This window comes from Schistocerca serialis, chromosome 3 (assembly GCF_023864345.2).
Source record: "Schistocerca serialis cubense isolate TAMUIC-IGC-003099 chromosome 3, iqSchSeri2.2, whole genome shotgun sequence".
Classification (NCBI taxonomy): domain Eukaryota; kingdom Metazoa; phylum Arthropoda; class Insecta; order Orthoptera; family Acrididae; genus Schistocerca; species Schistocerca serialis.
In genome coordinates, this window is record NC_064640.1 from 943,960,767 (window position 1) to 943,987,648 (window position 26,882).

The 26,882-nt window shown below is 40.0% G+C and overlaps 1 protein-coding gene across 1 annotated transcript in view; it reads right to left on the reverse strand.

The window, feature by feature from the left end:
* LOC126471291 (solute carrier family 35 member E1 homolog) overlaps positions 1-26,882 on the reverse strand; it is an 85,794-nt gene that overhangs the window by 15,942 nt on the left and 42,970 nt on the right. The window contains exon 5 of the mRNA XM_050099410.1: positions 20,874-21,116. Within this exon, the coding sequence (XP_049955367.1) occupies positions 20,874-21,116 (243 nt within the window). The remainder of the gene's footprint in view (positions 1-20,873; positions 21,117-26,882) is intronic.

A 26,882-nucleotide genomic window follows, 5' to 3' on the forward strand; every position in this document is an offset into this window, starting at 1 on the left:
ACGGAATATAATTCACGAAGTACCAATATCAAATTCCTATTAGGCCTACTACAAGCAAAAAGTTTGAGTTAGGAAATAGTTTCACATTTCATTCATACTCTCTAGCTTCTGAAGCATGAGATCGAAAAGTAGTAGTACAAAATTTTTAAATAAATTTCGAATCGTCATATTCTCCCGTAATTTGTGAGAGTCCCCGTTTCTTCTCCATCCTCATTCTAACAAACAATCTTATCACTAATTCTGTAACTATTCCTATCAGTGTCAAAACATATTCTCTGGTTAATTTCGTCACTGGTTTAGTTACCCAGTTGGGCGTTATTACGTGTTCGTACAACGCGTTTTCCACGCCACTCCCACAATAGAACTTTAGCGGCTGCTAGCCGGGGACTGTATAACTGGCCCTTAGCAGTGTAGCGGTCTGGCCAAAAATTTTCTTCAAAATTTCATGGACACATGGAGGAGACAATACGCAATTTTTGTTGCCTGTTATTCCTGTTAGTCATTTTTTTCCACTCTGGTAGGCTGAATCTATGGAATTCGCTAGTTGTTATAACAACACTGATCATTTGCAAACCCAGTCAACCACATAAACAGCGGATGGCATTCATCCGTTCTAAACAGCGGATGGCATTCATCCGTTCGGCTTTATTCCGCTCAGCTCGCATAGACCCATTCCCATTTGTCTGCAGGAAAGTTTATTTCTAGATGCGACAGGGATTCCCCTGGCAGAAACATCACGTACACTATGCACCCATTCAAAAATCAACTTACGATTCTTTCAAAAATCAACTTAGAATTTGTACAAAAATGTTCAAAAACTAACAGGGATGCATTCAAAATCATATGAGAAATCGATAGACCAACGTGCGCTGGGTGCTAGGGGCTTTGTGAAACAAGGTCTTTTTCCAGGGTGTATATGAGGACGAGAAAAAAAAATTCCCGGATTTTTCCCGGTTAAAAATAAACTTTCTCCCAGATGAAAACACTATTTTCCGTGTTATTAAGTAACAGTATATTTTCCGTCGGAATTGTAAAATTTATCAGTCCTTAGAATGGTTATGTTTTTATACATGGGCGTAGAATTTCCCGGGACTTTAGAACACGAAACTCAGGGAAGAAAACCTCTTTTGGAAAGATTTTTGATGTGCAGCAACATGTACACTGCTTATTTTTGTATTACGAAAGTATAAATTCGAATTCCACCAAACACCGCATGTTACTTTCCGAACCATTGTAATCGAGATTGCGATGTGCTTTTGTAAGCCTGTCATAGCTCATGTCACGTGATCCCGCCACCCGATGACAGCGGATATTCAGACCACAGGACACGTGATGTCGTCAGCTAATAGTAACATAGTAGCATGGATACACAAATTGGAAAGGTAATGTTTTTAATTAATATAAGTTGTGCTGCTACAAGAAAAGCAAAGCTTTCACATATAATATTGGTCTCTAAGGTTAATAAGCTGCAAGATAAGATAAGCTTTCACATGTACTGTTGATCTTTTTTGCGCGTGTTACACTTTAAGATATATTACACAAATGTGCCAGTAAAATTTTTAGCCAAGTCCAGTAACTTGTCCTCAAAGTTTCCCACAAATAAATTAGCTACCGCAGAAGAGAGAGAGAGAGAGAGAGCTTCCCGTAGCACTACATCAATTTGCTCATGATAACGATATGAATGTCTGGGCAAAAAATATTTCTAAATGGCTCGTCCTCAAACACTCTGTGAAAAAAATGGCTCATCCTCAAACACTCTGTGATTTAAGAAGTTCATTGTACATTGTCGCACATAGTTCAACTTGCGTAAAAGGAAATTTACTTTGAAAGTAACGCTTTTCAAACCACCATTCACAATATTTTCCCGCGACCTGTTAGAAATAGGTTCATTTCAGTAGTCATCAGAGCGCCAGATGACAGGTGCCGCCGTGCTTTGGCAGCTACTGTGACGCAGGAAGCCCGTATGTTCGCATGTGTAAAACATTAAAAGATCTTACATTATGTCATAAAAGAAAAAAGACATAAGAGGATACTCCGAGAGCATCGGAATTTCGTGAATCATACTAAAATGGCACATTTAAAGCGCATACTTAAAGAGCACATTCGTAGGTTCAGATTCCCAATGAAGTAGGCCTCGACCTGAATTCAGCTTTTCAGTGTGGGTTTCGGGATGTGAATTTTCTTGGAGTACCAGTACTGTATTGACTCATTTTTGATTCTATATTATGGCATAATGCCATACGTGCTAGAAGATGAAAATGTGCACTTGAAATGCAGCAAGCTATTGAAATTAGCCAAGAGTGTGGAACTACACACTTTGTTTCAAATACATTGACTGCCTCAGCGTAAAAGATTAATAAAAAACCAAATTTCTTTAGCAAACCGACAAAAATAACTTCTTTGTTCTACAAGGCGGTTATAGCATGACTGTCAGAAAAGTGGAAATAAAATAAAATCTGAAACTAGTAACGTATATTAGCCTTCCGTGATTATGTGAATGTCTTAATTCACTTGATAACTCCCGGCCACAGAAATCCATTCTGTTTTCATTTCACGTGAGAGCAGTAAACGAAGAGGAAACAGCAAACTTACTAAAGTGTAAACACGGGTCACATGGAGACTACACACTTCCCCACTACAACTCAGACTGCTCTGCGCATCAGCTCCAGATCTACGATAATTCCGAACCAGGGCAATACTGCGATAATAGCGCCCCCCCCCCCCCCCTCGAGCGTTTGAGATACCAAGTCAAAAATTTTAAAAAACTGAATTTTCAAAAATATGTTCATTTTGTATGCACATCTTTCTGAAGAGCCTAATACATAAAACATATATGTTTGAGGAAATGTAAGAAATGTTATTTGGTCTTAAATGTGCCAGAGTGCAGTGCCACCCGTCTTCACACAGCACTCTTCTACTGCACGTCACTGTATTTCGCTCCGTGGAATTGTAAAGTGTATATTTTGTACTGGATGCCATCAAACTATATTCAGGAAAGTGGAAATTAAAATGTCCTGTGGTGCCTCTACTGCTCCCAGTTGCTGGGTTTGACATCATGCCCCTCTTGATTTTTTAAATCGCAATTAATACTGGATGGGATTATTTGTAATCGGGAGAACAAGAAATCTTTAGAAAATTTGCATTCTTTATTGCCTGTTAGCTAATAATTTTCTGTTTTGGGTGACATAAAATTAAATATAGGATACATAAAACCAGTAAAGACAAGAGACAAACAAGACAGTACACATTTCTTCGATCTTTAGCTCCTAGCATTATTTTTTCTCTAATCTTGCTACAGCTTTACATTGTGCGCTTTCCTTTCTGCGAAAGAATGTATTACCTCATCGAAGTTCGTCAAACATTTTGCTACATGAAAAATTGAGATATTGTTCTCTAATACTGCGTAAGTTATTAATACAAATATTACCAAAGACTGGTGTGGTTTCTCGATCTGATTACATCTATTTTGTCACTGTCTGCTAGGTAAAACAAAATAGGCCTTTCTAACACTGCAGAAGTTGTAACACACACCAAATAAACGATACTGTTTTGGTACAAAACACGACAGAATATAATTCACGAAGACCAACATAAAATGCCTAATAGGCCTACTATAAGCAAAAAGCTTTATGTTAGAAAATAGTTTCACATTTCATGCATACGCTCCTGTTTCTTGAGCATGAGATCTAAAAGAAGTAGGACGAGATTTTTACATAAATTTGGAATTGTCATATTCTTCCCTAATTTGTGTGATGTCCCCGTTTCTTCTCCTTCCTCATTCTAACAATCAATCTCGTCATGACTAATTCTGGAACTATTCCAGCCTTTGTCAAAACTTATTCGCCGGTTCACTTCACTAACCCTGCCAGAATCACTGGTTTAGTTATCTCTGATTATTCTCCGGTTAGGTGTTGTTATGTTCGTACAAATCATTTTCCGCGGTACTTCCAGAATAGAACTTAAGTGGCTGCTAGACGGGGACTGTACAACTGGCCTTTACTAGTGTAGCGATCTGGCCAAAAATTTTCTGACATTTTCCTGAATACACTGAGAAGATAACACGTAATCTTTCTTACCTGTTATTCCTGTTAGTCGTTTATTTCCACTCTGGAAGTCTGAATCTATGGATTTCCCTACTAAGTATAACAACGCTGATCATTCGCAATCCCAATCAAGAACATAAAAGACAGTGATTGGCGTTCACTCGTTCAGCTTTACTCCGCTCAGCTCGTATAGCTCGGTCTCCTTTTGCCTGGAGGGAAGTTAATTCTAGATGCAACGAGCATTCCCCTGACAGAGACATCACGTACACTATGCACGTATTCAAAAATCAACTTACGATTCATTCCGAAATCAACTTACAAAGTGTGTTCAATACCTAACAGGGATGCGTTTCAAAATCATATGAGTAATCGATAGGCGCTTTGTGACACAAAGTTTTTCCTCCTCAAGAATATGAATTTGGGACCCCTCTCCCTCCCTCATAGATCTGGGCCTGCTGCGCATGCATGAATCTGGCAGCTTGGACGCGCCAGTAAAATTTTTCCCAGTTGCATCTAGCAGTTTGCTGCGACTGTTTACACAGTCAACAGCCACATTTCTGTAGCCAGAAGCGGGAGAAGGTACTACTCATACACCACTCAACTGCGCATGCGCATGAGCCCGCTTGTAACTGCTAAAATGAATCTAATGTACACAGTTGTGACGTCATGCTCATCAGAGGCAATCTGTTGTCATGAAGCATTTCATAGTCTTCCTAAGCCCTTTGACACAATTTGCCGCCGGCAAAAGCTTGTATGAGCACTGTGTTTTGTTATATATGGCACATTTCCTTTGCAATTAATGTTTTATTTTCTTTTTTTTTTTTTTTCCTCGTTCACGTTTTATTGTTGCAGTATTATTCTGCAACAGCACGATACAGTAATATCCTTTGTTAGAGTATCGATTCTTACCAGCCAAATTACAAAAATTTAACTGAAAACAACGAAAAATTCCCGGAATTGTAAAAAATTCCTGGGTTTTTCCCAGGTCGTATACACCCTGTTTTCCTCAATAATATGAATTTGGCACCCCCTCCCCCCCCTGAAACTATCGCCAGGGGCAGATAACCCAGTTTGCCCCCGCCCCCTAGTTTCGGGCCTGTTGCACATATGTGAATCTGGCAGCTTAGGCGCACCAGAAGCAGGAGAAGGTACTACTCATACGAGACTCAACTGCACATGCGGATAAGCTCGCTCGTAACCGCTAAAACGAATCTAATGTGAAGTTGTGACGTTACACCCATCGGAGGCAAATTGTTGTTATGAAACATTGCATAGCCTTCCTAAAGCCTTTGACACATTTTGCTGTTGGCAGACTCTTTTAAGAGCACTGTGTTTTGTTGTTGTATATAGTGAATTTCCGTTGCAACTTAAATTTTATTTTAGTTTCTTTTTTTCTCGTTCTTTTTTATTGCAGCAGTATTACTCTGCAGTAGCGAGATACAGTAGTATTCTTTGTTAGAGTATTGGTTCTTACCAGTCAGTTACAAAAATTTTACTGAAAACTAAAGCAATGAAAAATTCCCGGAATTCTAAAAAATTCCCAGGTTTTTCCCGGTTTTCTTCCAGATGAAAAAATTCCCGAGTTTTTCCCCGACCTCCCGGTTGTCCCGGGTCGTATACACCCTGTAATAAATATCCCTTGTCATCATAGGATAATGGTTAAAAATGTGGAGAGCATGTCTTGGCACACGAACTGCATTGCAACATGCTTCAGTCCACCAGTGGACTGGGACACAGCACAGTAAAAAAGAGGTGCAAGGTATGGAACATTCTGCGGTGTTAAGAGTAACACTCTTAAGGTTCTCAACCTGATCATCACAACGGGAGCCATGGTGCAGTAAAGCCTCCAGTCAGCCTTAGATAGCTGCCAATCATTTGGGTTTACATGTAGGTGGGGTAGGAGTCAGCAAGTGGATAGTACACGGGAAATGGTGATTTGAACACACATCACAGAGAACAGACCACTCAAGACCAGAGGTAAATGAGAGGTCCAAATGGGAATAGGTGGGCGTGCAGTCGGCAAGGAACACGGGTGCTCCAGTGTTAACGCAAATGAGGTTAAGTTGACTGAGAAGGTCAACTAAGAGGGAACCTCGCGGACAGGTTGTTGAAGAGCCCGAAAGGGTATGATGGGCGTTAAAGTCACCAAGCAGCAAAAAGGGGGTGAGGGAGCTAACCAATAAGCAGGATTAAGTCTGACCCAGTAACAATGAATGACAAAGGGTTCTACACGTTATAAAGAGAAGGGATGTAATGAAGACGGAAAATGCAGACTGCAACAGCTTGCAGCTGGATGTTCAATGAGATGGTTTGTCTATGGACATCATCCTGAATGAGAAGCATGATTCCCTCATGAGATAAAATGCCATCCTTGGCAGGAAGGTCAAAGCACACCAGACAGAAATGCGAAAGCTCAAAGTAGTCGGAGGATGCAATCTTATTTCTTGAAGGTGGAAAACAACCGGACACTGTGATTTCAAGAGCAGCTTGCAGGGGATGAAGATTTGGTGGCTTGATGTGCAGCTCTTGGAGAAGAAGATGTGGATGCTACCATGATAATGGGCGATTTCTCAACTGCAGTACTGATCTTGAGGTCACAAGTCTGTGGGGCCATGTCCTTTGTGGAGCGAGGCATTGGTACTGTAAGTGCCAGATGGTAAAATGCAGGGCTTTTAATTAGCCAACGACTGTGAGCGACAGGGTAGAGTACATTTTCCTTCACTTGGATCTCCTGGATGGCCCACTCATCAAAATACATGGGACACTCACAGGATGAGGTGGTATGGTCACCATTATAACTGACCCAGCAGGGAGGAGGAGGAGGAGGAGGAGGAGGAGGAGGAGGAATGCTATTGCCCTCATATGCATCTCCACCACAAGTGACCCACCTGGCTGTAAAATATCGAACATGTGAAATTCAATTTGTGCTATTCTCACAAGACATCCAGGAAGCCATGGATTAAGGCAGTCAGATGCAGTGATTCTTGACTTTCAAAACACACTTGACTTATTACCACACTTATGCTTATTATCAAAAGTACTAGTTTAGACAAGAAGAGAATAGAAGCTTTCGAAATGTGGTGCTACAGAAGAATGCTGAAGATTGGATGGGTAGATCACATAACTAATGAGGAGGTATTGAATATAATTGGGGAGAAGAGAAATTTGTGGCACAACTTGACTAGAATAAGGGATCGTTTGGTAGGACATGTTCTGAGGCATCAAGGGATCACCAATTTGGTACTGGAGGGCAGCGTGGAGAGTAAAAATCGTAGAGGGAGACCAAGAGATGAATACACTAAGCAGATTCAGAAGGATGTAGGCTGCAGCAGGTACTGGGAGGTGAAGAAGCTTGCACAGGATAGAGTAGCATGGATAGCTGCATCAAACCAGTCTCAGGACTGAAGACAACAACAACAACAACAAACAACAAACAACAAACAACTATCATTTGGGGAATTAAGAAAGCTTTGTAACTGGATTGATGATTTCTTGGTATGCAGAACATAGAATGTTATCTCGGATGGATAGTCATCAACAGATGTAGAATTAACATCAGGTGTGCCTCAAGAATGAGAGTTGGAACTTTTTGCTGTTCTTGTTGTGTATTAATGACCTTCCAGACAATATTAATAATAATGTTGGGCCTTTCACTGATTATGCAGGTATCTATAATTAAGTACTGTCTGGAAGAAGCTGCATAAATATTCAGCCAGATCTTGATAAGATTTCAAAGTGGTGTAAGTACTGGAAACCTAGCTTAAACGTTCAGAAATGTAAAATTGCACATGTCACAAAATGAAAAAAAATGAAGTATCCTATGAATACAACATTAATGTGAATAGAGGATATTGAACAAATACATGGAAGGGCAGCACAAATGGTTACATGCTTGTTTAACACATGGCAGAGTGTCACGAAGATGTTAAAAGAGCTTAACTGGCATACTGTTTAGGATAGGCACTATCTATTCCACGAAAGCCTAAGTAGAAAGTTTCAAGAACAAACTTGAAGTGGTGAATCTAAGAATCTAGAACAATCCCCTATGCATCGCTCTCACAGGGGTCATGAAGACAAAGTTAGAAACATTACTGTTTGTACAGAGCCATTCAAGCAATAATTCTTCCGACGCTCCATACATAAATGGAATGGGAAAGGTCGTAATGACTGGTACAATGGGATGTACTCTCTACTGTCCACTTCATAGTGGTTTGCAGAGTAAGCTCACATGATGAGGGAGGGAACAGCTTGTGATCTTACAAAATGAACAATTTCAGAATGGTTATACATGAATTTGAACATCACTTCTTTAAATGCAACAGCATTGTGTTAACCACTGTGGCACCTTACTGTCTTCTGCAAACAACAAATTTTTTTCAGGTAGACCAGTAAAGATATCCATTTACAGTGCTCAATTAACTGACGAACACAGTCAGACAAATATGTTACTTTCGTAGATTTGTAAAAGCTTTCAACACAGTTGACAAGAGTATTCTAATACAACACATTAAAACTGTCTGGATAACCTCAACATCTCAAAGTAGCACAAAGTCTGAACAATAATACAGTTGTGATGATAAACACTAGCTATTGATTTTTAGCTTCTATCTAGATTAACAGAGGAGTGAGACAGGATTGTAGTTTGCACTAAACTGCTTACCTGGCACAAAATGTACTGGCCAGGCATAGACCAGCAGCTTGAGCATCTTGTTCATTGCTGTTCTCAGTCTGAACAGCAGCAGGGGGTACCCCGCCAGATGCTCTCTTCCTGGCCGACACCCTCCTGCTAGTGGGAGTGATTTCATGTCGAATTTGTAGGTTCCTTCTTGGTTACTATCTAGCTGATTTTCATCAATGTGTGCTCAAACTTTCTATATGTGGTCAACTGTCGGTGCATGAGTGCAGAAGTTACAGCTGACAATGGACCGCACTTCCATTTCCAGGTTTTCAGTGAGTTATGCCACTGCAATGGCCTTCACCAGCTGCTGTCACCTTCTTTCCACCCCCAGTCAAATGGTGAGGCCTACAGGTTCATGTGCACGTTCAAGACACACATGCATGAACACGTGGCCGAAGCTTCTCCAGTAGAGCCCCACACTTTTTTTTTTTTAATTAATTTCATACAGGTAAACTCCGACAGGGGAAAAGAGTGCAGTGGAACTCCTCTATGGGTGTCAGCCCTGCACACTGCCTCTCCACTTCATTCTGCCATTGCCTGTGGGGCCATCTCCTGAACTATCTCCCTGCTTCCAGCAGGGCACCCCCAGGCTGCCAGGATAGGTGGATTTCGACAGTCATCCAGCGGCAACTAGGCTGCTGTGTATTCACTCTGAACATGGGGACTGGACAGTGATGCACCATCAAAAATCAGCTGCACCTGCAACGGGGGAACCTGCTGTCCCCTCCTCCGGACCCCTCCAACATCACTGCCAATCTTAGTTTCTCCAGTCACACCCTCTGCCTTCAGAGTCTTCACCCTGTGTGACACTCATGACTCCCACACCTCCAACTTCCCCTCTTCATACGCCACCCACAAAGGCCCAAATATCAGCAGAGAGCCAGGCTGCGGTACTGGCCTCGCTGGTGCTGTCACTGCAACCAATTTTCCCTTCTGGCCTTATGGTGCTGTCTGTGCCAACCAGGAGCTGGTGAAGCCAGAGGACTATTCGACATGACCAACACTATCAGACTGGTTCGGGGCACTGCCAGGATCACTGGCCAGACATGGGTTGCAGTGCCAAGAAGTAGCTCTTCACTCGCCCATGGACAAAGGTGTGTGGTAACCCACCAGACTATCAACTAGGCATTGGGAACCAGCTCACATCTCCAACAGCAGCTGCTAGGATGAGACATGGTGGCTGAGTGACAGTGCATAACAATTGCGCAGGTACATTCACACTCAGCGCCACCTGCCACACACATCTATGTAGACGATCATAGTCTTGTGCTCACCCTCATTCTGATTTGGCTACCCATGAAATTCACTTTGTTATAGAAATGTTTGTAACTGTCTTGTCAAGTGGTACCCCAAAGATTGTGCTCATTGTCAAACCTGGCACTCATAAAACTGTTCTAGAAGTGACCATGTGTTTTTATGTTGTGTGTTACAACAACACGTATTCTAAACTTATGCCTTTCATTGATAGTCTACATTTTGACAACACAGAGACAAACAAATAGTTTGCATTGGCCGAACTTCCCCGAATGGGGCCTCCCAGCGAACAATGCCATACGATCATTTCCATTAATTTTGTCTTACAAATCCTCTCTCATTCCCATCATATAATCACAGCAAGCATTGACAACACTGTTGCATGAAACATTATGTACCCGACTGGCCTCTATCTAGACTTTGGAAGGTAGGAGACGAGGTACTGGCAGAAGTAAAGCTGTGAGGACGGGGTGTGAGTCGTGCTTGGGTAGCTCAGCTCAGTTGGTAGAGCACTTGCCCGCGAAAGGCAAAGGTCCTGAGTTCGAGTCTCGGTCCGGCACACAGTTTTAATCTGCCAGGAAGTTTCATATCAGCGCACACTCCGCTGCAGAGTGAAAATCTCATTCTGGAATTTTGTCTTCCTTTCCTTCTTTGCTTACCATCAAAGCCAGCCATCTGTGGTATCACTATTATTAATAATAATCACCACGATAACAATAATAATAATAATAATAATAATCACAATGCCACAAATATAGAATACATCACATACATTCAGCAACAGAAAGATTCACATTAAGCAGAAAGGAAGGAGGAAGGGGATTTATCGATATAAAAAACCTACATTATGGACAGGTAGACAATTTAAGAAAATTCTTTGTAGAACGAGCAGAAACTAGAAAAATACACAAAGCAATCGCTCATATAAATACATCGGCTACACCACTGCAATTTCATAACCGCCTCTACAACCCTTTAGATCACATAACATCAACAAATACGAAGAAATAAATTGGAAAAAGAAAACACTACATGGCAAGCACCCGTATCATCGAACACAGCCACACATCGATCAAGATGCATCCAACACATGGCTAAGAAAAGGCAATATATACAGTGAGATGGAAGGATTCATGATTGCAATACAGGATCAAACAATAAACACCAGATATTACAGCAAGCATATTATTAAAGATCCCAATACCACAACAGATAAATGCAGACTTTGCAAACAACAAATAGAAACAGTAGATCACATCACAAGCGGATGTACAATACTAGCAAATACAGAATACCCCAGAAGACATGACAATGTAGCAAAAATAATACATCAACAGCTTGCCTTACAACATAAACTTATAAAACAACACGTTCCCACATACAAGTATGCACCACAAAGTGTACTGGAGAATGATGAATTCAAATTATACTGGAACAGAACCATTATAACAGATAAAACAACACCACATAACAAACCTGACATCATACTCACCAATAAAAAGAAGAAATTAACACAACTAATCGAAATATCCATACCCAATACAACAAACATACAAAAGAAAACAGGAGAAAAAATTGAAAAATACATCCAACTGGCTGAGGAAGTCAAGGACATGTGGCATCAGGATAAAGTTGACATTATACCAATTATACTATCAACTACAGGAGTCATACCACACAATATCCACCAGTACCTCAACGCAATACAGCTACATCCAAACTTATATGTACAACTACAGAAATCTGTAATTATTGATACATGTTCAATTACCCGAAAGTTCCTAAATGCAATATAACACGTACCATACAGTTAAAAGGAAGTGATGCTTGATCAAGGTCCGCGTCACTTTCCATTTTTAACCAGACTTAACGTCTGAGAAAGTAAAGAAATAATAATAATAATAATAATAATAATAATAATGCATCACAACCACCACTGGTACAGGGTGTTTCAAAAATGACCGGTATATTTGAAACGGCAATAAAAACTAAACAAGCAGCGATAGAAATACACCGTTTGTTGCAATATGCTTGGGACAACAGTACATTTTCAGGCAGACAACCTTTCGAAATTACAGTAGTTACAATTTTCAACAACAGATGGCACTGCGGTCTGGGAAACTCTATAGTACGATATTTCCCACATATCCACCATGCGTAGCAATAATATGGCGTAGTCTCTGAATGAAATTACCCGAAACCTTTGACAATGTGTCTGGCGGAATGGCTTCACATGCAGATGAGATGTACTGCTTCAGCTGTTCAATTGTTTCTGGATTCTGGCAGTACACCTGGTCTTTCACGTGTCCCCACAGAAAGAAGTCACAGGGGTTCATGTCTGGCGAATAGGGAGGCCAATCCACGCCGCCTCCTGTATGTTTCGGATAGCCCAAAGCAATCACACGATCATCGAAATATTCATTCAGGAAATTAAAGACGTCGGCCGTGCGATGTGGCTGGGCACCATCTTGCATAAACCACGAGGTGTTCGCAGTGTCGTCTAAGGCAGTTTGTACCGCCACAAATTCACGAAGAATGTCCAGATAGCGTGATGCAGTAATCGTTTCGGATCTGAAAAATGGGCCAATGATTCCTTTGGAAGAAATGGCGGCCCAGACCAGTACTTTTTGAGGATGCAGGGACGATGGGACTGCAACATGGGGCTTTTCGGTTCCCCATATGCGCCAGTTCTGTTTATTGACGAAGCCGTCCAGGTAAAAATAAGCTTCGTCAGTAAACCAAATGCTGCCCACATGCATATCGCCGTCATCAATCCTGTGCACTATATCGTTAGCGAATGTCTCTCGTGCAGCAATGGTAGCGGCACTGAGGGGTTGCCGCGTTTGAATTTTGTATGGATAGAGATGTAAACTCTGGTGCATGAGACGATACGTGGACGTTGGCGTCATTTGGACCGCAGCTGCAACACGGCGAACGGAAACCCGAGGCCGCTGTTGGATCACCTGCTGCACTAGCTGCGCGTTGCCCTCTGTGGTTGCCGTACGCGGTCGCCCTACCTTTCCAGCACGTTCATCCGTCACGTTCCCAGTCCGTTGAAATTTTTCAAACGATCCTTTATTGTATCACTTTTCGGTCCTTTGGTTACATTAAACCTCCGTTGAAAACTTCGTCTTGTTGCAACAACACTGTGTTCTAGGCGGTGGAATTCCAACACCAGAAAAATCCTCTGTTCTAAGGAATAAACCATGCTGTCTACAGCACACTTGCACGTTGTGAACAGCACACGCTTACAGCAGAAAGACGACGTACAGAATGGCGCACCCAAAGACTGCGTTGTCTTCTATATCTTTCACATCACTTGCAGCGCCATCTGTTGTTGAAAATTGTAATTACTGTAATTTCGAAAGTTTGTCCGCCTGAAAATGTACTGTTGTCCCAAGCATATTGCAACAAACAGTGTATTTCTATCGCTGCTCGTTTAGTTTTTATTGCCGTTTCAAATATACCGGTCATTTTTGAAACACCCTGTATCATTATCAGGGATAACAGTTTCACGTAAACAATGAGAGATGGGGGGAGGGGGGGGGGGGGGAGACGGTGTATTTATATAAGTCAGGATTTCTGAAGTGGTGGTTAGGGTGGGACCTCGTAGCACAGTTGAAATTGCTGCGAGTGTAATGAGTTGCACCGATCTTTATAATTTCGATTGTCACAATTCACTATTTCTTCTGAATATGTTGTGATTTCAGTGGTTGTGGTTGGATTTGAGAACACAACTGTTTTTTTCTGAATACACAGAGAACTTCACATCTATACTGATATGGGAATGTGACAATCTTTAACAGCTTACACATCTTCTCTCATTCCCATCATATAATCACAGAAAGCATTGACAACACTGTTGCATGAAACATGTATGTACATGACTGGCTTCTATCTAGACTTTTACATCTCCTGCAGGAATGTCTACTATTGTTGAGAATTTGTCCAATTTCGAATTCTATTCAATTTTACCCTACAAATGAAAAGGCGGTTAACTCAGAAAAAGATTTAGTTGCAATTTCTTTTTCATTGCTATGAAAATAGTCAAGTTTTACTTTTGCTAATGTGTAATACATTTTGGTAAAATCAATGTTACATTTCACTCAACAGAGCTATTACTTTTTTTGAAAACTTTCTCTGATCAATACAGGAAAAAGCTAACAATTTATTGTTAAAAAGGGAACAGTGTCTCCACAGTGTAAGGATGTTCGAATAGATTCTAATTTCCTTGATGTGAAGTCATGGAGCTTGTCCTCTCAACATCTTTGGCAGGTGCAACAGTGGCCAGTCTATGTTACGTGGCAGACAAACACCACTCTGCTGTAGTGCTCGCTGGTCTCACATGCAGTTAAATAAACAAAAGAAACCAAATCCTTGCGAAAAAATTAAATATATGAAACAAAAGTCCATTAAAACAAATCATTGCCAAATTAGACATTGCCAGTGTTACACCAGTGGCAGCAGTACGAACTTTGGAGTCAGCAATTTTTTGACAATACACAACCTTTCTGAACTCTTCAAAATAAATCTTCACGTAACCTCAATTACCAATGCTTTACCTGTAAATGTAAGACAACCCCTACATTAATTTATTTCTCAATGTAATCACTTGGTAGCATAATTCGGAGGAAAAGTCTCTTCTTATAATTGGGTATATACAGCATTTTAAAGAACTATTGACAGAAAATAGGGAAGAATTTCTGGATGCAATGAATAGTGAAATAGACACACCAGAAAATAATGAATGCTGTTTTTGGACACAGAAATAGCAAAATATTCAATCAAATCTTTAAAGAATGATAAGAACTACAGCAACTGGTGGAATCCTAACAGAGCTGTTGAAATATGGTATAGATAAATTAAGTGAACTTCTGAGAGTTCTTTTTAAATGGTGAGGTCATCCTGGAAGATTAGAAAGTAGGGTTTATATAAATAATTCATAAGGAGGAGGGAAAAATGATGAGTATAAGAATTATACAGGCATAACTGTGACTAATATATTTAGCAGATTTGCTCAAGACTTACTAAAAGTTTTTAAAGACAGAATTTAAGGAATAAGAGGCAGAAGAACAACCTGGCTTCAGTGCAGGATGATCAATCACTTATTTTGTTTATAACAAATACTTGAAAAAATCCAAAATAGCCCCTACATTTGCAGACACAGACAAAGCCTATGATAATATCTTTCTGCAGTTTGTGGAAGTCATCAGATATTAATTATGAAAGGAATTAAGAACCTATACAAAAACTCTAAAGCAAGAGCAAAAATACAAAACTTTTTCTCACCTGGATTTAAGATGACATCGGGGATGTAGCACAGAGCATAAGTTAATCATAGCTAACACTTGGTTTAAAAATCATGAAAAAAGTCTTACATGTGGAAGAGGCCTGGAGACACTGGAAGGTTTCAGATAGATTATATAGTGGTAAGACAGAGATTTAGGAACAAGCTTTGAAATTGTAGGACATTTCCAGGGGCAGATGTGGACTCTGACCACAATCTATTGGTTATGAACTGTAGATTAAAACTGAAGAAACTGCAAAAAAGGTGAGAATTTAAGGAGATGGGGCGTGGATAAACTGACAGAACCAGAGGTTGTAGAGTTTCAAGGAGAACATTACGGAACGATTCACAAGAATGAGGGAAAGAAATACAGTAGAAGAAGAATGGGTAGCTTTGAGAGATGAAATTGTAAAGGCAGCACAGGATCAAGTAGGTAAAATGATGAGGACTAGTGAAAACCCTTGGGTAACAGATGAGATATCAAACTAAATTGATGAAAGGAGAACATACAAAAATGCAGTAAATGAAGTAGGAAGAAAGGAATACAAACGCCTCAAAAATGAGATCGACAGGAAGCGCAAAATGGCTAAACAGGGATGGCTAGAGGACAGATGTAAGGATGTAGGAGCATATATCACTACTGGCAAGATAGATACTGCCTACAGGAAAATTAGAGAGACCTCTGGAAAAAGAGAACCACCTGTACGAATATCAAGAGCTCAGATACAGAACCAGTTCTAAGTGAAAAAGAGAAAGCAGAAAGGTGGAAGGAGTATATAAAGAGTCTATACAAGGGTGATGTACTTGAGGCTGATGATATGGAAATGAAAGAGGATGTAGATGAAGATGAGAAGGGAGATACACTGCATGAAGAATTTGACAGAGCACTGTCAAAACAAGGCCCAGGAGTAGACAACATTCCTTTAGAGCTACTGATAGCCTTGGGAGAGCCAGCCCTGACAAAACTCTACCATCTGGTGAGAAAGATGTGCGAGACAGGCGAAATACCCTCAGACTTCAAGATGACTATAATAATTCCAGTCCCAAAGAAAGCAGGTGTTCACAGGTGTGAAAATTACCAAACTAACAGTTTAACAAGTCACAGCTGCAAAATAATAACACAGATTCTTTACAGACGAATGGAAAAACTGGCAGAAGCAGACCTCGGAGAGGATCAGTTTGGATTCTGCAGAAATGTTGGAACAAGTGAGGCAATACTGACCCCATGACTTATCTTAGAAGATAGATTAAGGAAAGGCAAACCTACATTTCTAGCATTTGTAGACTTAGAGAAGACTTTTGACAATGTTGATTGGAATACTCTCTTTCAAATTCTGAAGGTGGCAGGGATCAAATACAGGGAGCAAAAGACTATTTACAATTTGTACAGAAACCAGATGGCAGTTACAAGAGTCGAGGGGCATGAAAGAAAGCAGTGGTTGGGAAGGGAATGAAACAGGGTTGTAGCCTATCCTCGATGTTATTCAATCTGTATGTTGAGCAAGCAGTAAAGGAAACAAAAGAAAAGTTCAGATTAGGTATTAAAATCCATGGAGAAGAAATAAAAACTTTGAGGTTCGTCGATGACATTGTAATTCTGTCAGAGACAGCAAAGGACTTGTAAGAGCCATTGAACAGAATGGACAGTGTCTTGAAAGGAGGATATAAGATAAACATCAACAAAAGCAAAATGAGGCTAATGGAATGTAGTCGTATTAAGTCGGATGATGCTGAGGGAATTGGATCAGGAAATGAGACACTTAAAGTAGTAAAGGAGTTTTGCTATTTGGGGAGCAAAATAACTGATGATGGTCGAAGTAGAGAGAATATAAAATGTAGACTGGCAATGGTCAGAAAAGTGTTTCTGAGGATGAGAAATTTGTTAACATCGAGTATAGATTTAAGTGTCAGGAAGTCTTTTCTGAAAGTATTTGTATGGAGTGTAGCCCTGTATGGAAGTGAAACATGGATGATAACTGGTTTGGACAAGAAGAGAATAGCAGCTTTTGAAATGTGGTGCAACAGAGGAATTCTGGGTAGATCACATACCTAATGAGATGGTACTGAATAGAATTGGGGAGAAGAGGAATTTGTGGCACAAACTGACTAGAAGAAGGGATCTGTTGGCAGGACATGTTCTGAGGCATCAAGAGATCACCAATTTAGTATTGGAAGGCAATGTGGAGGGTAAAAATCTTAGAGGGAGACCAATAGATGAATACACTAAGCAGATTGAGAAGGACGTAGGTTGCAATAGTTACTTGGAGATGATGAAGCTTGCGCAGGATAGATTAGCATGAAGGGCTGCATCAAACCAACACACATGAAACCACTCTCATATAAACATTATATGAGCTCACTATCAGGGCGATTTCATGGATGTACAAAGTTGCTCAACTGCTTTTGGAGTAAACACTATTGAAAGTTTAACAGTAAATTGCTCTGTGATGCAGAATGAACCCGTAATGAAACAAAATGTTTACCATGTATAGTGTTAAAATGGTGTGTGTATTTGTATAGCTAAACACTTGCACTTTCACTGCATTTCTATAGTCTGTCGGTAAACTGAAGATCGAGCGAGCGAGCGAGTCCCCACTCTGCCTACCCTGCTATGTCACAGGACGCTTCTACAGGCTGTTTCACAACGTAGTACAGTCCCCGCCGCGGCGCGCGCTTTAAATCTGTGGCGATGCCGTGTACAGACACGTCCCGGCTGCGTTTATTTTTGGACAAATGCGTTAAGAGTATAAGGGAAACAAAAGACGATAGCTTCTTCGAAACAAAACATTATAGACTAAGTAATATTAAGATAAGAACGGAAGTCAGGATTCTACTACAAACATAGAAACGAATGCCTATTCATGTGAATGTATGTTCCTCTATTCGTAAGACGAACCAGATATAGTGCAATCAATCTGTAGAATTTAAGGCTTGTTCTTACTTTGTGTTTCTACTATAAGGCAGAAGTTTTCTTTGAAGGGCTGCATTAAAACTTAAAAATTCTTGCAACACGAAGAGTGTTTAAAAAGTAACCAGAAATCTTTAAATTCGTGTGTTGTATTAGTTCGATTCGCACTGTCTTTGTAAACATGTCTGAAAAGTATTTCCAGTTAAATCCCATTTCACCCAATGTCTTGTGTAAAACATCTTTCTGCCAATGTTTAATGGCGGGAAGTAATTTCCGTAATATGGGCGCTATTTTTTGGTTTCCATCGTTTGTCGAATGACTGATTTTGTGAAACTGTCTATAACGATGGGTTTCCTCCCTAAATTATTAGTTTTTCTTCGCGTCGATTCCAGTAAACCATGCGCCTTGTTTTCGCATTCCTTCCTTATGCGCCCTATTGTGGCGAGGCTGGCGTTTGCATTAACTGCAGTCCATTGTTTGGGACTGCTAATATTAGCCAACAGTTCTTTGTGGGTCGCCTCTTTAACACACGCTGTAGTAACGTTAGAGACGATCGAACACTCGTTACCCCACAAATACCTCCTCTTCTTCGTATTCTGCACATTTTCTTGCAATGCAGGGCGATTGTCCATCACTTTCGGGTACTGAAATATATCAGTGAGTACACAAAGCCAACTGACTGACACTGGCAACGCCGAACTACACCGCGAGACAGGTAACGGGCAACAGATTTTGGGTGGCCCTGTAGGCCAGTGGCAGGGTTCTTCCGGGAAAGGCCACTTCCCCCCACTAGAAGGGCTGCTCGCTCTTGAGTTTACAGACAGACTATATTGCCCTTGGCAGTGTGAAAAATTAAGGCTATTGCTATAGCCTTAATTTACATGAGTTGTTATCTTTTACTCTTGGATCCAGCTGTCCTCTATAAAGGAAGATCATCTCCTACTCCACATAACTTGATTGCTTGAATAATTAATATACACCCTTAAGACTGATGACACAGTTTCAGTGAAGTTGAAAGAATTTCCTCCTTTGATCCCATGGTGCTATGTTTATGCTGCAATAGGCCAAGGACCTGTCTCTATTGAGATACATAATTAAACTTCCTGGAAGTTTAATACTGTGTGCCAGAGTGAGACTCACACTTGGAACCTTTGACTTTTGAGGGCAAGTGCTTTACTAACTGAGCTACCCAAGCATGACTCATGACTCTTCCTCACACCTTTACTTCTGCCAGTATCCCATCTCCTGTGAGGACACATTGTGAGTCATGTCTGGGTAGCTCAGTTGGTAGAGCACTTGCCCACGAAAGGCTAGGGTCTCGAATTTGAGACTCAGTTCAGTCTGGCGCACAGTTTCAATCTGTCAGGATGTTTCACATCAGTGCACATTCCACCGCAGAGTGAAAATTTCATTCTGGAGGTACTTAATGTCTGCCTTAATCGACTGAGGCAACATGTGAGCCTTTATCGACTGAGGCAACATAAGTGAATAAAAGATAAGTATAAATATTTTTTGTCTTCTTCCCAAATGATTCTTCATAACATGTTCAGTGTCAGATTTAGTAACTCCACCACAAACGCAAATGGAAGATATGGTCACGTCGATATGTACAACACTGTCCATGTATGGCAAGGTCACCTACACAGAAGATATCACATGCTGGTTATGTGAGCTTGTGTAGTGGGCAAAGATAAGGATGCCCCAAAATAGACTCGCTTCAGCTGTACAAGTGAATTATAACTACTGATGCAGTTTACTTGGATCTATTCAGACTTGCACAGCGCTTTGACTGATGGGTGTGTGTTTTGCACCATCACTGGACTTAATACAACTTTGCTCGATATTATACGAAATAGTAGTGCGTAGATTTACACCAGTTAAATCAGGAACTACTGGATATTAAATCCTATCTGGGAATACGACTTGTATTAATTTCCATCAAGATCTATTATAGTTTGGTTTCATAGACTAAGAGACAATTTTAATCTGTTGTTACAGTGGGTTATTTGTGTCCAATAAATGTTTTTAGCCCTAAAGTGGGGATCAAATCATGAGGAAATTGTCAGCTTCCCATTCTTTCTTCAGTGTGAGGATATCTATATGCATTACATACAAATGTTTGTAACATACTGAAACTGTAGAGTGCTATGAAATTCTGATGTTATGGAGTATTAACCTAAATTTTTTAAGAACATGGTTGTATGATGTGTTCACTTCAAAAAACAGCACACTAAATACAGATTTCACGAATCCCTGTAAGCCAGTATCACTCTGCAAGCTGGGTTATTAACTCTGCTTCAAATATATTTTTAACCATAGGTAGTATGAAACAAGTATTACATGAAAAGCAAAAATTAAGTGTGGTCACATATTTTAACCCTATGGTGCACTTGTCCACTGCAGTGGACACCTATTAATGTTGCTTCTTTGGCTTTGCAGTGGACAGCTGCACCACACGGTTAAAACAGAAAATCAAGCAGTATAAAACATCAAATCAAGTGACCACAGCTTTGAAAACAATTGTCTACTGTTTTCATTCAATGAATTACATAAAAAACTTTTAATCAATGCACACAACAACATAATAGCCTTTAAGCAGTATCTCACATATACAACAAATACTTTTTAATTGATATACAAAAAGTTCCAGCATCACAGTTGAATTTGAGCCTTTATCTAGAAAACAGCATGCAATCAACTTACCTTATTGTAAAACAAAACACCAAATATAGCCATCATCATGCCAAAAACATTTGTCAGTGTCACTGGGTTGCCCAACACAAACAGAGATGATGCAATGACAAAAATGCGCTTGGAGGCACTCGCTACAGCGTATGTCAGAGGAGTAACAAGTGATAAAACACTGAAAGCTATGATGTTCTGTAACCAGTTTAGAACTCCATCGATGAACAACAGAGAGAGGACAGTTGTGTTATCTCCATTGATCTGTAACAAAGTACAAATACCTGTATCATTTTTTCATTTGTATACTTATTCTCACAGCGACATTCACCTCCTTTAAATGAATAAGAATTAACTCTCCCTTTAACAGCCTTAAAAGACCAAAGAGGTTATGACTCATTACACTGACTTTATTGTGTGACTGCTTCCAATTGTGTCAAGAACTACAGTCAAATATTACTGCAAAGATAATACCTACACACAATACATTCCATAATTTCATAATACTTCAACAGATTTACATCTGAACCCCCATTCTGAGCCATCTGGCATTAACTGTGGAAAATCTATGTATAAGCTCAAATTTCTCTGATTGGATATTCATGATTTTTTGTGAAATAACTCTTACTGAAATATGTATTAATGCCATTTTAGCAATATTCCTCTGTGATGTAGAGCAGATCTATTGCTAAATCTGCAATTCTGCTGTAACTAGTTTTATGTCGTTAATCCTGTTAACTACTCGGGATGCAAACTTCATATATACAAGGTGATTCAAAAAGAATACCACAACTTTAAAAATGTGTATTTAATGAAAGAAACATAATATAACTTTCTGTTATACATCATTACAAAGAGTATTTAAAAAGGTTTTTTTTTTCACTCAAAAACAAGTTCAGAGATGTTCAATATGGCCCCCTCCAGACACTCGAGCAATATCAACCCGATACTCCAACTCGTTCCACACTCTCTGTAGCATATCAGGCATAACAGTTTGGATAGCTGCTGTTATTTCTCGTTTCAAATCATCAATGGTGGCTGGGAGAGGTGGCCGAAACACCATATCCTTAACATACCCCCATAAGAAAAAATCGCAGGGGGTAAGATCAGGGCTTCTTGGAGGCTTTCATCACTCGTTCTCGGCCGTCCAGAACTTTTCCCTTTGCACAAACACCCATTCTCTGTAAACTGTTTATACCAACGTTTAACACACCACCTATCAGGAGGTTTAACACGATACTTCGTTCGAAATGCACGCTGAACAACTGTCGTCGATTCACTTCTGCCGTACTCAATAACACAAAAAGCTTTCTGTTGAGCGGTCGCCATCTTAGCATCAACTGATGCTGACGCCTAGTCAACAGCACCTCAAGCGAACAAATGTACAACTAAATGAAACTTTATAGCTCCCTTAATTCGCCGACAGATAGTGCTTAGCTATGCCTTTTGTCGTTGCAGAGTTTTAAATTCCTAAAGTTGTGGTATTCTTTTTGAATCACCCTGTATTATGGAATCTACTGATTCAGTAATGGGTCTAGCCATCTATTTACACACAATATGTCACATTTGCTTGTGATGAGAGTCAACTGATAGCCATTACATCAAATGTTGATCCTCAGTACGCCTTCCTGCATTTTGCTACAATTTCTGATATAGTAACATCTGTAAACAGTAACAGCACTTTATAGTGATATAACTCTTCCTCAGCATACACCAAAACTTCTTTCACATCATCTGCTTAATCTCCAGTGCAAGCAATGTAACAAGTTATATTTGGAAAAGCTTTTTTTTTTTTTTTTTAAATCCAGTCATTGTGTTAACGTATGTTTTACTCATCATCATGTGGTTTGTATGATGTGAAAAAGTTTTTCAGTGACCACTACAAATCACGAATGCTTCTTAACTTCCTTATTTAATAAAGCAACATGTTTCAAGGCACAATCCTCATCTTCAGGCTATAAAATGGCAATACAAACAACATTGGGCAAAGTATACATTGATATTAAACTTTTTCATTACGGTTTTGGCATGTGCTGCAGCCATAGTGGGGAGAAAGAGTGAGATCACCTAACATGATGAAATATTCACTTCATTTGTCGGTCTGCTGTTTATATAAAAACAATATGATATGCCTGCTTTCAAAATTTAAAAACCATGTCTTCAGATGTTGTATGATACCTCTCTAGAAAGCAAATTCTTCATTTACTAATATACTTATGCTAGCAATACTATGCATCACAAATTACCCGAGTCCTCTCAGAAGGTTTCAATTTTTTCAGCTGATGACTCCAGACAAAATACTAATCCTCAAGTATTGGTAGCCAAAGTATTTTTAAGAAGTTACTCAAAACAGAGAACCTTCAACCAATCAGACTTTATGCAATGAAATACAGTCTGATGTTTTGCTTCTCTCACTACTGATGCAGAAGGTTGTTCCATTTCATATCATTCCCAAGCAAGGAAGATTAGGACTTAATCTCCCATCAAAGGCAAGGTAATTAGAGATGGTGAACATGTTACATTTGAGAAGGGAATCAGCTGTCTCTCTTCCAAAGGAAACATCTCGACATTTTCCTCAAGTTGTTTAGAAAAGTTGCAGAAAAACTAAATCTGGATGGTCAGAAGGGGATTTGAACCACCATTCTCTCGAATGTGAGTCTAGTGTTTTACGAATGTGCCACAGTGATTGGTTGAATCAAAGTAATAGGTCTTGTACAGGGTGAGTGTGTGTCCAATTTTGAAACATGTGTAACTTAGTTTATGTGCAACATACAGCATACGCAGAAAGAATATTACACCATTACAGGTGGAAACAGGAATCACAAGAGCTATCATGGGGACCTGGAAGAATGGCTGCCTAACTCAGATACTTAGGTTTTTATATGGTAACCTTCCTAATGTATAAGTGCTATCACTCTAAAGAACGAGTTCCTCTGCACCACTCTAGGTAGAGAATCAAATGATTTATATTTGATTGTATATTGAAAGAATACATGTTACTTCCATCTGTTTATTCATGTCGGTATTATTTCTCATCAGTCAATGTTTCAAGAAAGCTGAGCTAAAATCTGATCCTGTCTGAAGTCAGACCAAACAAATACTTTTAATTATTTTCAGTTTCTTTAACACATGAAACTTCTTAACCTTCTTTCGTAAAAACATGATTAACCAGAGGAAAGTCTTGTGAATAATGAATGTAACATGTACCGAGTCAAAAAAAGCTTTTTCTAGAAAAGACCATCCTACTATCATTCTCTTTTATGTTCATCTCAGAAAATGACAGCAAGAATATTCCTTACTGTAAAGATAAGTAAGGTGAATGGAGAAAGTATCTTCACATTTGATAGTGTTTAGAAGGAATCTGCCACAGGCTTGTTGGAAAACTGAATTCAGGATGGCTAAAACTTAATCTCAGTGATGATTGTTCATGTATCATACCTAACATTCTATCACTGCACTATCTTACCTTTCAGCTACCAAGCTCCATAACAGTTCAACTGCACTGAACATTAGTAAGCTTCCTTGTATGACTCAGTGCCTTTGTTGTTGTGCTATCCAGTATGGTGGCATAAAGGTTCAGACATGGACAGACGCATTTGGGAGGACTGAAGTTTAGTTCACCATGCAACCATTGAATTGAGTGTTTCTTTTATTTTTATTTTCTTGTTTGTGTACATCTCTTTAACTGTAAGGGGGTCTTCAATAGTCACAGAGACTACATCTTAAGCAAAGAAGGAATAACTGTTCAGAATTTAGCAACCATTGACACCTTGGAGGTGTCAAAAAATTTAAAGAACTTCAATCCTTTTCAGGAAAAGGAAATCATTATGGCAGGTTTCTGTCACACAAAACAACAATCACTCACCCCATTTTATTGAACATTAACATGTGACCAGACAGATGCAAAATTAAAACAGAACCTTCACTTGGAGGCACTGTTAGTAAACTATAAGCTTGGGAGACCCTTTGTTTTGGCAGCTAGTTTCCCAATGGGGAGTTGGTCTAACTATGACAATTAAATTCATATGGCTCCACATAATAACATAAACGTTCTAGACCTTAACCTCAGCCAATTAAAATTCACCTAGTAATGGAATGTAAGCCTTTCCCGGCCATTTTAGGCCACACTTCAACACACTCAAGATAACTGTAAAAACCTTTCACCAACAAACATTGTGTCTTAGCATCTATAGCTACAAGATTCACTTCAAACCAATCAGCAAACACACAAACACTGATGCACTGTCATGTCTCCTCATGGGCACTCCCCTATTCTTCACCCAGTATGAAGAGGTCTGTTACCATATTGACACCACACTACAAAATACCATTGACCCTTTTCCTGCATCAAGGCAACGGTGGTAGTGGAAAGCAAGCAGGACCCAACCATACAGCAAGTCTTGCACTTCTAATATGAATACCCCGCACTCTATATGGCACCACAGGTTTCCTTTGACACTTCTGTTTAAAAATAATTTGCATCAATATGCTGAGCACAAGTGATCAAGGCCCTACAAGGTAAAAGTTGGAGGGGGGGAGGGGGAGGATCTCCTACCACAGCCACTGGAGGATACCTGCATAAAGAACTTGATGCTTGATCACAGATTAGTAGTGCACTGAACTCACTGTTCATGCTGGTGGGAGGTGACAGAAAACTCTACATCACAATCTTTTGTTGCTGCCCAATGCCCTGCAAACTGCAGAGCTGGATTCACACTGACTTTGTGGGCACATTCTTTTTACCGGTTTGGGTTATAGTGGTGGACACACTGCCCAACTACCCACACATTGTACACATGTCATCCACAACTGAGGCTACCCTCTGGACAAACCATCACTGAGGGGTTGACATAAGCTACCATGACAAACAATGGTTCTCAATACTGATCACCAATGTTCAGACAATTCTTCACACGACACCTAACAACAGTGGCAGTACACACACAATATAACGACGAAGTTGAGTGCCTGGTCTAGACTTTTAAGCAAAACATTCAAAAGGCTGAGGGAGATGCCCCTGAGGCAAGGCTGACATTCCTCTTGAGCAGATATTATTTGCCACTGTCCTGCTGAGCTCATTCATGGTAGGTAACTCCATGTACTGTCACATCAAACAATGCCAGTCATCATCACCCTCTAGGCAGCACAATACATGGATAAAGTTCAAATCTGGGTTTGTAACTTTGGCCTCGCACTGACATCTCCCACAAGAAAAATGACTAAGTCACAATTTCACTGAAATTCCAATCTGGAGTTTTTAGTCTTTATTCAGTGGAAAAAAAGGAACAAAGGTGCCAAACTGTGTCAACTACGAAGTCATCAGAAACTGAGCACAAGCTTTGGACAGAAAAAGGATTGTGAGGGAGAAACATACTATGTCCACTTGATTTAAGGGATGGTCAGACAGGGATGTGAAACACACCCTTCATGTACATGAGTTCTGTGTAAACAATGTATTACAAGTTCTGAACTGGTCTCTCATTTTTTCCCCTCAAGGACAGATTGTCAACAATAATGAATGCTGGACCACTACACTATCATGAGTTACAGAACATACCCAGTGTTGTGTAAACAAATTCTGCTTACATCTGAAAGGCAATGGCAATGGCGCCACCACCTGCAGATGCTTATCACAGCCACTGGTTATGAACAACATATCATTTCTACCCATTGCAGGTGAGTCATGATCAGATTTTGCCAATCTATCAGCAGCAGCAACACTCCACACGAGGTCTATAATTCCACATTGTATTGCAAGTGACAGTAGATCTATTATCTCTGACCTCTCTGGACAACTACACATTGCTGACCAAGGAAGTTAACCACACTATAATGACCACAATTCTGCAATTTGTTCTTTCCTCCACGTAAACATTAAGACAGTACTTGCCACCCTTGATCCAGTTCCCACTGAGCAGTAGAAAAACTCCAGTTTTACATCACATAGCATCTCCCAGCAATCAAGATCTTTAAACTTTGCCACTGGTGCCACTGGTCATCTTGGGAATGCACCCCTGCCACTGTCTGACT